Source organism: Paralichthys olivaceus, chromosome 22 (assembly GCF_024713975.1).
Source record: "Paralichthys olivaceus isolate ysfri-2021 chromosome 22, ASM2471397v2, whole genome shotgun sequence".
Lineage (NCBI taxonomy): Eukaryota > Metazoa > Chordata > Actinopteri > Pleuronectiformes > Paralichthyidae > Paralichthys > Paralichthys olivaceus.
This window is the reverse complement of record NC_091114.1, coordinates 5,984,945-5,997,156: the sequence shown is the minus strand read 5'-3', so window position 1 is coordinate 5,997,156 and position 12,212 is coordinate 5,984,945. Positions and strand designations below refer to the sequence as shown.

Sequence of the window (12,212 nt, the reverse complement as noted above, 5' to 3'; positions counted from 1 at the left end):
ATTTCATGTGACCAGAAAGCGAAGGGTGAGTCATACATTTGGCTTAAAAATGTTCCCTAGTGATACTGTAACACAGAGAGAGGCAGACGATTGGGACAGATGAGAACAGTGCCCATTCTAAAACCTGCCTGTTCTGTTCCAAAAATGCTTACAGTGTCAATCATTTAGGATGTTGATGCGGACGCCTGTGCTTGTGATTCAAATGGCTCAGGATGGCCGTGGTCTTGGCCAAGGAAAATCTGGAGACAAGAAGCCTCTGTTGAATATTACATTTCTGTTATCGAAGTGTGTGTGTCGTTTTATTGTGATCATTATTGAGAGTTTAGAGTGTTAAAAACCTGCTGTCACTGATATCTTCCTTCTACACAGAGAATGTCACCTCTGTTAATTTCCTGTGTGATCCCTCATGTCAGCAGCAGCCCCTATGGAAGGGGCTTTTCTCGACAGAGGTCGGATTCCCTCCACCAGGCTGTTTCCATACTCTTGTTTTGTTCACACACAAATAAAAATCAGATATCACACTAGAGGCATTTTTTTTCAAATATCATGGAGCTTCAGTGGTGGAATGGAACGGTGGAATCTGGTAGTTATACTGCAATTCTCAATTTTTTGAACCAGCTCCACAAAACGTAAAAATGTATACAGGTAAATAGCCAAATCACACTTTAAGAGACATGTTACAGACTGAGGAGTAGGGCCACCAATTCAACATCTTATTAACTTCTATATGTTTATGTATGATGTAATATAATATGATATCTCAAAAATACACACTCTTCTTTTCCACTGATGGAGTGGAACTCATCTCTGCAGGTAAGCAAATAGCTGACTAAAACTCCTGGTGTCAGGGATTCCTTGTTAGACATCAGCTAATCTCTCACTTGAGGCCCTCAAATTTTATACGTCAGCAATCAGGAGAACAGAGTGCTGTTGTATTCCTATTTTATCTGACGGCTCCATATTTACACCAAAACACTGCAGTCAAGCAGAGAGTGCACACAAGCACACACACACATGAAAGTCAAACTGAGAAGGCAGTTCGACAGGAAAAAGTGAAACACAGTAGACAACAGAACTGTCCTGTACTTGCTCCTCCAAAGATTTCTGAAAACTAAACTCTTAAACAGGTAAGTCATGAATTCTTTATCTCAACAAACCTGGTTGAAAATTTTCTTGAGTGACATTTCCCTCTATCTACAGAGTTGGTGTAAATCATTCTGCGGAGTGAGGCAGGTTGGATCAGAGCCACACTGAGAGAAGAAAGGTCAGTTATTCTTTACTCTGAGTTTGGTTTGTGGCAGAGCTGAAGAATAAACCAGACGTGGAGAGAGCAGAGGTGGTTGATTTCCGAGTGAGGGGCGTGGAAGGTTGTTCTGAGCGAACACCTCACTGGAGGGACGCTCAAATCCTCTTTACAGTTTCCTGTGGATGATCAGTCATAGTCATGGATGCAGAGTTTTTTCTAACTGTGGTTGATGTGTAGCGCTGTAGCTGTAGACAACCCAGTCTCATCTCAAAATATTTAATATAAGTTGTATTTACTACAAGGAGACTCAGTAGAGCGCAAACGGTCCCCTTATGAAATCACATTTAAATAAACTTGACCCAGATTATTATCCTCATTATTATTATTATGTATTCACTCATAACTAGTTCCCTATAGAATACATCTGCCATTATTCCTCAAGATCCATTTATTATCTCACAATCTTAAAGACAGTACCAACTATATCATCACTTTATAAAAGCAATGCAATATACCAGTTTGCCACATATACATTTATTCATGTGCAATTTATAACATTTTTTTAAACTGAGTAAGATTTCAGTTCACTTAAAATAGGGAGTTTTTAAATTGTGGTGTAGTTGTTGGCCCTGGATACGTCACTCACCACCAGACAATCTTTCACTAACCCTAAACATGTTGTTTAAGTTGTTGAAAGCCAACCACAGAAATCATTAATCATGCTTTAGTCACCAGGAAAATACGCTGCAGGAAAACAAATTAATGGTGTTGGCAGCTGAAACCCATTTCTGTTGTTGATTGTGATAATTAAAAAAAGGCACATAGCAATCCTCCACTATTCTATTTTTACAAATTAGAAAGATAAAAACAATTTAATGCATTCTGAGCAGTGAAGCATATATAAAAGGTATTTATTCTAAATGTTTTTTAAGTTAATTAAGCAACTCACCAATATTAAGTTCATTTTCCAATCCTACTTTGGCCCTAAGTATGACTCCAAAACCATTTGATAAAAGAGTTGATTAAATCAAATTGATTAGAGATTTCACTGGGTATATATCAGAGGTAAATAAAAAATAGTATGTATTCAAAGTACACAATTCAATGGAAACCCATTGGTAATTGTGACCCTCGTCCCGCTGTGGATTGACAGTTCAGGTATGTCTCGACGGGTGGTCCAGGTCCAGCCGGAGAGCAGGGTTCATGAGGCAGGTCAGTGGAGCACTGGCCTGTGTGAGTGCCATAAAGACATAGGGGACTGTAAGTACTCAGCATCACACATGTTTGTGGATTTAGTGTATATATGACCATCAGCACTGAATAACAGTCGTCATATTTTTGTGTATTGTGTTTGTGTGTGTGTTGACTTTCAGGCTGCTTTGCCCTGTGCTGCCTCCCAGTGTTCACTTGTAAGGTGACCAGTGCGGTTGGTGCGTGTCCCTGCCTGCCTCTGCTGGACTGTATTGGCTGTGTGCCGCCGGCTGCTCTCGCCATGAGGGCTTCTGTCAGGGAACGATATGGTATACAGGTAATGAATAATAATAATAACATGATGAGGTACAAGTTTCAATATTATACTTTATAACTAGATTAATTAAACTAGAAATTATACCAAAAAGGGTCAGTGGTTGAAAGCCTTTTTCCTGACTTGCTTGCGTCTGACTCATTTAAGGCTTTCAGTCCTCAACTCCTGATTTATTGCCTGAGTGGATTTCTGTCACATGAGGGATTTTGGTCAGTTGTCTTTCAGTTTGAATACATTGTTAATCTAATGTCCCATAGGCATGATGATGTAAAACTCCAGGTTGGCTTCTACACCCTGCAGCACTCTATTGATCTGTTTAGCGTGAGCATAGAAGTCACATGTTCTTCCTTGTGGAAAAAGTGATTAAAACATGTACCATGCAGAGTCCACAGTTGATTTGCTGCAGTCATTAATTCAGTTTAACGTGTGCTGCATCTTCCACCAGTGTTTCCCTGGGATGTTTTGCTGTTTCACACAGTTCCGTCAGTCGAGAGGAGCCCTCCCTGAAAGTCGTGGCACCAACTTGAACCATGTTGTGTCTCGACCACAATAACACAGAGGTGCTAGGGCTTCGAATAATTACCACTGCTGCTGAGCAAATGATACGTTTCAGTGCTGCGAGTGATGACTGTGCATTACTTTAGCGATGCAAACAGTGATTTGAATCTGTGTGGTGACATCAGATCAAACTGAGCCTGAGGAGGCAGTGAAATCAGGACATGGTTATTAAATTAATAAATCTGTCCTAGAACTATAAATAACTAAATGAATAAACAACAAACTGTTGTCGTTGCCTTTAAGAAGCTGCTCAGGCTTCCCTATGCTTCACGGCTCATATATCAGGTCTTCATCACCGATCGCTGCACATCCACATGCAAATGGTGAATACCGAGGCCAAGATGTGAGTTTGACGTCGCATTAACCCGTTTATGGGACAGTGGAGATAAGGCAGGAGGTGGGCGTGATGGAGGCCAGGCAGGCGGCGGCTGGAGCGCTGCCACGGCAGAAGGAGGTGGTTGGTAATGTTGGCTCCTCTGGAGGCGGAGTGGGCCGTGGGCCGCTGTCAATACTGCCAGAGAATGAGCTTCAGGAAGATGCCAGATAAGTTCTTATTGAAACAGGTCCCAGAATGTAGGTTGTTCATAAAGCAAGGCAACAATTCTCTGGTGGAAGGCGGCAGCATAGCTTTGTGTATCATGACAAATGTTAAACTGACCACAGCTAGTTGGATATGCATTGAAAGTTCTGGATCATCTTACTGAGGAAATTCTGTTATTCGACTGTATAGCCTACCACTACATGGTCTGCTCTTTATTTCCTGAAAATAGCAGTACGATAAGATATGTATGTATATATATACATATATATATATATATCAGTAAATTAATATAAAAGGTAATATGCAATACTTACAAATGCAGTTTAAAGTTGGAAATATAGTCAGAAATGTAAAAAATTTGAAATGGAATAGAAATGATAAATTGCACATTAGCCATGAACTGCAAGTATTTCTACCTATTCCCATTAGCCTCAGAAAGTATTGAATGAGGGCCATTAGCATGCTGTTGTTAGCATTAGTTGTTTTGTTGTGTCCACGCAATGTCAACAGAATATAGTCACAGAGTTGCATGTTGCCTTCGGACTTGTAATGTTGCTTGGGGGGGCGGAGTGATCATTCTAGTTAATCTCACCCTCCCACATAGAATTCACAGGGGAGGCAGCATGGTGGAGAGAGAAGTCTGATGCTGAAGTAGACAAAGGTGTAAATATTGACCTGTGAGTTGCTTGTGCACTCATGAGGCTGTGTTAAAACACAGAATGAAAAGGTTGCATTCAGGCCCAAATGTAAATATGTTTGTGGATGGAGGATTGTTGTGGTCACTTACATCCTGTTCCATGTTCATTTGGAGGGAGTGATATTACGTAAAGTTTGGACTCAGCAGTGATGACCATGCAAGTAATAATAAGCGATCAGCTGACAGACAGGCTGCACCTGCCTTCTTCATCGATTTATCAGCCCTCACCCACTAGCGCTTCCTTCTCCACATCTCTCACATGCTCTGCATCGTGGTTGCTGTTGCTAAGAGCAAAGACTTGGCTGCAAGACACTGACAAATCCAGTTTCCTTAAAATACCTTACTACTTCGTGCACTTTGTTTGTAGTGTATTAACCTAATTTGTTGAACTTTTTTATCATAAAGGAATGTAGTAAATTTATGACAAATAGTTTTACTGTAACTTAAACTAATACTGTTAAATACAAAGGATTATCATAAGTACCACGGGTGAATGAAACACTCTGCACTGCACATCAGTGAAAACGGTCTTTCTTTGCACCTAAATGCAAATGTTCACCTTTTGTTCGAGCCTCCCACCAGTGTTCAGCCTCTCTCTGCGTGTCTTACAGGGGAGTGTGTGGAGCGACTGCCTGTATGGATGCTGCTGCTATCCACTATCCTGGCTCCAGATCTCCAGAGAGCTGAAAAGGAGAGCAGCATCCCACGCCTCCTCCTCCTCCTCCTCATCTGCCAGATACACAGCTCTGACCTCCCTGCAGGGGGCGCACTTGGTCTAGACACAGCCACCACTTTTCTGCAGCAGTCCTCCAGAGCCCAGGAGTTGATTTAATCACACTTCCTTCAGTCTGCAGCCGCTCCCTGTTACCTCTGAGAATTCAGCAGGGACACAATGTGTCTCAAAGAGAGGAAAGTTCAGTTTGTCAAAAGATGAAGTAAAAGAACTGTGATAAAAGTCAAGCAGGGGTCATTATGCAAGTTATCTTGGGTCATCAATTATCTTATTTGATTAGATTCTTTTGGTGGTGAAAAGTAATCATGTACATATACTTAAGTACTTTACTCATGAATCCTAATTGAATGCAAGGTTTTTCACTTTGTTCATATCAAATGTAGGCTCAGGTTCGTATCATGCTATTTACCACACTTAGTTAATATTTACAGTTAAGATTGTATCCACCCATATGAAATGCAAAAAACCCCCACAATTTATTGTTACACCTTAATCTTCTGATTTCTTAAAAAACAATAGGTAGTTGTGACCCATTTTTATTACTCAGACGCCTATAGCAGTCCCACAAAGGATTTCTCCTTTAATATGGTTTTATCTGAATAATTATTTGACTCCCAAAATGTATAAAAAGTCCAATATTCCACAGAAGAGCAAAACCAATTTTCAGCAGAACAGTGCATACCTCCACCAAGGCCCACCAGTCCCATTACATTTGATCAAGTTGCACCAAATTTCACACAGATATTAGTTCCCTAAATGTTTTTATCAAGAAAATGTTGAAAATTGTCATATGTTGCAACATCTCTTGCAACATATCTTGCAACATCTCCAGTTCCAGGTTAAGAATGACCCCCCTTCATCCATTCCTCCACTCCTCTTGCTAATTAAATGTTTTGGTTGCCTGTCTGGGTATTCCATTAACTGGAGGAAAAGTGCATTTATTTCTCTTTCAGAAAATCTGGATCCTGTTTTTCTTGAATCTTTTCCCTTTGAAATTTCCAGGGCTCAGTTCACTGACTTGGGCCTATCTATTCCTGTAAATCCTATGCTCTTATTTAAGAATCATTTTACTTTTCAGTGAGACAAGCCTAAGAAATATTTATGTATTTATTTAAAAATATTTCAATTAATCTTCTGTTATCATTTCTTAAAAAACTACTCAATAATAATACTTTGTCTGGGGGTATAGACACATCGTATTTCCATGACCCACTTACAAAGGCGAAAGAAGCTGGGGGTTTATACCTCCAGTCAACTTCCTAACATTACTATTGGGCAGCTAATGCCAGAGCCCTAATGTATTGGCAAGATTAGTTTCCAAAGTCAAATGAGCTCCCTGATACGCCAATGAAGTGGTTGCAATTGGAATCATACGCAGCCGTCCTGTTTTCTACTACGGATTATGCAATGCATCTAATTGAGCAAAATTGCTAAATTCACTTTAAATAAAAACAGTACTTCATGCTCCTGGATTTTTGTTATATTCTCCTATTTGTTTGAATCATAATTTTATTCCATCTCAATCTGTTTATTCAAATGCAGTTTTTTGGCCTCTTCTTTTATTTTTCCACCTCCCGTTGATAAAGGTACAGCAACAGACTGGTGATCTCCGATTAGAGTTAGGGCCTGGTCAAACCTATAATGTAGCAGCAGCGAACTTTCACCTCTTATTCTGTGTAAATGAGGGGGGGGGGGGGGGGGGGGGGGGGGGGGGGGGGGGGTTCGCATTGGCGTATGCGTGACCAAGCCCTCAGAATAAAATTTAAAAAAAAGTTAAACAGACAAGGGTGAAAACAAAACTTGTCAGAGGCAACAACAAAAGAATGAAGTAGCTTAGAGCCACGTGCCGCACGTGCCAGGGAGGATGAACGCTTTAGGGCATTCCTCTTATCATTCCTCTATCTGATAACTGATTCACACTTTAAAAATTAAGTCATTTTGTGGTACGATGACGTCTGAGATTTTACAAGTGATGGCCAGATAGTCCTAATGACTGGCTGTCGGAAGGCGCTGACGCACATCAGACAAGACAGACCAGTCGGTGACATGCACGCTGCGCTGTCGCTGTCACGATCGCCACATCTTGCTGGGTTTATAAGATGCCACAGTACCCTGCAGATTCCATATTCGTTCACATTTGGGATTTGTCCCCAAAGTCTCTGCTTACTCCATTTGGACAGACAATAAGGTAGGACAATCTGCTTGGTGAACAATTCATTCAAGGATTTTATTTAGAGTTTAGAGTTGGTATTTAAGAATCAATTATTGGCTGGAATTGATTTTTCATAGTAGGCCAAGTATGCTGAAACTTGAGGTGAAGAATTGCATCACACAGCTGTCAAGGAAATTCTGCAACCTGTGGATTTATGAAACCCTTTCAAAAAAAACAGAAGTAGACAAAATCTTTCCTCAAGGCCATTCCAACAATATTACGTTATTCCAGAAACAATCAATCCATTAAGGCTACTAAGTTCTTAATCTCACTTTATTTTACCTCTGTTCCTGTTTTAATAGATTGTTTTGCTTTTAGTTACATTTTATACACTTTATTTATTCCTAAGGCCTTTAATTTTGCTTTTGCTATTTTGCTACTTTGCAAATTTCACCATTTCCTATTTGTGTTTTCTTGGTGAATTGGAATGATTTGTTTGTTTTCTGTATCTTTGTTGGAAAAAAAGAGAATCACTTTTTTGCTCAGACACTTGAGTGACCATGAATATTTGAAATACTCCAGTGGATTTGGAGATCTAGACACAAATTACACAAACCACAAAAGAACATTTAGAGTATGTCATACTTTTTGCCTTTTTTTAATGGATCTCTACATGGACAGCTGGATTTCCATAGACAGCTTTTTGAAATTCAAGAAATATTAGTATTTAACCAATAAAAGCCTTTGTCAGGGTTTAAACTGTATTGTAAAGTTATCTTCAAAGTTACTGTTTTCTTTAGAAAATAAGGCCATGTCTGGGAAGATGGTGGTGACCCAACCCCGGCCCTTCATCATGACCAATTCATCCAGCCAATGGACATCCAGCATCTGCGACTGCTTTGAAGACTTGCCCCAGTGTGAGTGCTCTTGTGCAGATGTCATCCGGCGTGATGCATATTTAGCAAGTAATAAAAAGAGATAGCTTGTGCAATTTTTTGTCCACGTGTCGAGGCAAGCACCTGCTATCTAAGTTCGTTGTGCGTGAGATTGAAACCATGCAGATCTTGCTGACTGATCTTGAAAGCCCACAGATAGAGATCAGTGGGTGTTCTTGTTTTGTTTCCTGTACCTGATGTGACTTGTTTGGGGGTTTTCTAGGTTGCTTGGCCTTTTGGTGCCTACCCTGCTTTGCCTGTAAAACATCCTACGAGGCCGAGGAGTGTGTGTGTTTGCCTCTGCTGGACTCTTTTGGAATCATCCCGCCTATAAGCACAGCCCTCAGGGTGTCAGTACGCCGGAAATATGGCATCGAGGTAACCAGACATCACAAACGCATCGATACCTACAGAGTAAATGTTCACCAATGTAAACGTTAATGTTGCCCTCACTATTTATCTGATCGTTGATGACTCAAATCTGTCACAATCTGTAGAGAACAGTTCTCGAGATCTCCAGATAAAGAGAGACATTTGTGGAATTAGTAGGTAGATAGTTTAACAACGATTAACGAAAGTAACTGTAAGTCTATGCACGCAATTCTGTATTCTACGAGTATTTGTAGGTTATAGTCCGGGGGATGAGAGGAGTAAGAATACAAATAACCCAGAGAAAAAGAATCATGGCAACGTACAAATGAACAAAGGAGTCATTTATTAATAAACAACTGAAAAAGAACTTTCTACAAGCGACACTGACAGCAGCAGTAACAACTGAACTGAAAACCACAAACTAAACTAAACAGTCACACTACCAACACAAGCACACACAAATTAAGCAGAGGAGATCACTTCATACACAGCACACACAGCTTCAATGCTGCCACTTGGCCCACTGGGGCCGGGTGTCTGCTCCTCTCTGCCTTTTAACCACCGTGGCCTTGATCGGTGATTGTGCCCAGCCTCGCACACTCACACTGCAGGTACTGGGAAGTGGGAGGCACCCGAATGGACACTGCAGAGAGAGAGCAGAGAGAAAACACAACATAGCACGTAACAGTTGACACTGAACTGTTATCTTGGATGTGTCCGTTTTATGCCACAGCTGTTGCACTTGTGCATGTTTTACACTACATATCCCATCACTCCTCTAATCGTGTCTCCATCCTCACAGGGCACAATCTGCAGGGACTGCCTGTTCGCCTGCTGCTGCGGGCCCTGCAGCTGGTGTCAGATAGCGAGAGAAATCAAGATGCGGAACAACCCCATTACATTCGTCAGCATGTCACCCTGATTTCCGTTTTTTTAATCACTGGTAAAGCAAACATCATCATCATGGAACTCTCTTCATCATCAGGGCCTGTGATGTGTTAATGACAGAGGGCAACTTGAAATCAATGTTCTGATCTGTTTCTCAGAACGTCTGCTTCTGTGGAATGTCACTGAGCAGCTGATTCGAGATCAGCACAAGAGGGTCATAGAGGTTTCATCAGTCCCTGGAATGACAAAGAGATAAACAGGTTCTTGGCCTGTTTGACATTCACTGACAGATATTAAAGACTAGCCAGTGGCAGTGTGATTACAGACGACTTATTATCGCTGAAAGATATGTTTTTTCACCATGTGCAAACATTCCTGAATCACTGATTACTCTTTACTACAATTACAATTTTTAACTGACTGTTTTTGCCTTCTGTTTTAATTGCTTTGCATCTTTCTCCATTCATATAAAAAAATATGTTTTTCTATTTAAAACATGGCTGCTGTAATATATGTCAGTCCACGTGAACAGTGCAATAATAAAACTCTTAAACCTCAAACTAAACCTTATCAGTGTGCTTGATTTAAAGTTTAAAAGCAGAATGTTTAGGGTTTAGTGCGGTCTAGCGGCAATGATGCAGAATGCAACCTTCTGGATATTTCTATCCTCCCTTTCCAAGCATGCATGACACGCTTCAGGATGTAAATATGTGTGAGGCCCTCTGTAGAGTCAGTGAATTGTCTGCTCATTCTAAACTACTTTAGAAACATGGCGGTGCAACATGACAAGACGCAGATGAAGATATAAAAGTTAGGGCTGTCAGTTTTGCCATTTTCATATTCCAGGACAGTATTTATCAAACTCAACTCTAAACTCTCGACCAGAAAACATTGAAGCATCATTTAACACTGCTGGGCTTGATTTTCTAGTATGCATGTGAAGCTCCCACAGTCAGTTTATATTCACACAAACTTCAGCTTCGTGTGAAATTCCTGCACGGACGTGTTTTGATGGATAGTAAACAGCTGTCACCAAGTGACAGAACAAGCCAGGTATGTGAGTAAATGGTGTGAACGCTGTGACGCGGATTAAAATGAGCCATATCACAGCAAGGAACAATTGTAGGAAGGAAAAGTTTGGAACCAGCGAGCGTCTTGGGAGCTTTGTTTAGATCTTTGGGCTTCGGGCCAAATTTGAAAAAAACGTGCAACGAATGCCGAAAGAGTCCCATGAGAAAAATAATGAAAGGTGTTTACTTTTTCACGTCTTCCTTATTTGAGTGATCGCCATGGCAACACGTGTTCACCAACAACCGGTAGCGTCGGCCTTTGACTCTGATCGCGGTCGAGTCTGGTGTTTGTGTTTATGTAATTTCATTATATCTCCTGCTTGTTTGCCATGTTGCCAGAACATAATAAATGTGATATATCAACATTCACTGGAGAAGTCAGGCTGCCATAAGTCAATATGTTTGTTTATAACACTTGTGTAGTGAAGGCCAACAACCTTGTTTAGATATTCAGAAGCCCTTCACATGAATCCTGTGCTCACATCTGGACAAACATCTCCAATAACAATGTCCCAAGTATTCCAAATATATTATAAACCATCCAGGACTATTTCAAACCATCCCCTGATAAAGGACTTGTTATTATTGCAACCCATAGAACCTCCTCTGAGTATTGCTGTCTCCCCCACCCTCCAGATGTTATGTATCCCATCAGGCCTTCCATCGATATCGATGTGTGTTTCCAGTTTGGAACAATGGCTCTCAACCTTTTCGAGTCATGACCCATCAGTATGTTTACCCTTAATCTTAGGATTTAAATGTGCACGCATGAACAGAGTACTTTCTCATTTAAAGAGACAATAAATCACGAGGAAGATGAATTCTGTGATGTTTGTTTTTTATTTGTCCAAGCAGCAGTTTCACATGTGCACACAGACTTTGACTTAATAACATCCAGTCTAAAATATGTCTCTTTCTCTACAACCATCTGGCAACCACCAAAATTGATTTAGTGACCCCAGTAGGGGCCTGGACCCTCCAGGTTGAGAATCACTGGTTTAGAAAATAGGAAAGCACTTAACAATACTTGAAATGTTTTACTTTCTTTGCATTTCGTGTGCATCTACGGTGGGGAGATAACAGTGGACTGTTGGTGACTGTCATCTATGCCATAAATATGTTACGAGTTTCAGCTCTCAGCCAATGATCTCAGCTCTTCGTCAGGGGGGTCCTGACCTTCAGGGTCATGTGCAGCTAACCTGACGGCACATTCCAGTATATAATTAACATGATTGAAAGACACTGACTGATAACACGGTTAATAAGTTCCCTGTCCACTTGTATAAGAGTTTATAGAAAATGTGCACGTCTGATCAAACTAATTAAAGAGGTAAACTCTTGTGGAGATTTGAAAGATTTCACACTTAGAATTACTTTTTGAAAAGTTGAATGGTGTATGCATTTTAAGAGAACAATCTGTTTGAGACAGGTGAAGAAACTAAATGCAGGCAAACAAAGTCAATTTACTCCATTAAGATAAAGAATCCAAAACTAA

General features: G+C 40.6%; 2 protein-coding genes across 4 annotated transcripts; both read left to right on the top strand.

Moving 5' to 3' along the window:
- The first annotated feature begins 162 nt into the window (after positions 1 to 162).
- Positions 163 to 6,772, top strand: LOC109639692 (cornifelin homolog B-like). Of its 2 annotated transcripts, XM_020103293.2 has the most exons (5): positions 166 to 1,127; positions 1,201 to 1,264; positions 2,400 to 2,506; positions 2,620 to 2,774; positions 5,179 to 6,772. In XM_020103293.2, the coding sequence occupies exons 3-5, from the start codon at positions 2,407 to 2,409 to the stop codon at positions 5,344 to 5,346; spliced, it is 423 nt and encodes a 140-aa protein (XP_019958852.1). In that variant the 5' UTR covers positions 166 to 1,127; positions 1,201 to 1,264; positions 2,400 to 2,406; the 3' UTR covers positions 5,347 to 6,772. The 2 variants fall into 2 exon arrangements, with proteins under 2 accessions (XP_069374565.1, XP_019958852.1); XM_069518464.1 differs by lacking the exon at positions 1,201 to 1,264 and having other exon boundaries at positions 163 to 1,127.
- A 271-nt stretch (positions 6,773 to 7,043) lies between these two features.
- Positions 7,044 to 10,212, top strand: ponzr4 (plac8 onzin related protein 4). 2 transcript variants are annotated; one of them, XM_020103294.2, is made up of 4 exons: positions 7,044 to 7,488; positions 8,253 to 8,369; positions 8,611 to 8,765; positions 9,562 to 10,212. In XM_020103294.2, the coding sequence occupies exons 2-4, from the start codon at positions 8,264 to 8,266 to the stop codon at positions 9,679 to 9,681; spliced, it is 381 nt and encodes a 126-aa protein (XP_019958853.1). In that variant the 5' UTR covers positions 7,044 to 7,488; positions 8,253 to 8,263; the 3' UTR covers positions 9,682 to 10,212. The 2 variants fall into 2 exon arrangements, with proteins under 2 accessions (XP_019958853.1, XP_069374566.1); XM_069518465.1 differs by lacking the exon at positions 7,044 to 7,488 and having other exon boundaries at positions 7,500 to 8,369.
- Positions 10,213 to 12,212: the final 2,000 nt, after the last annotated feature.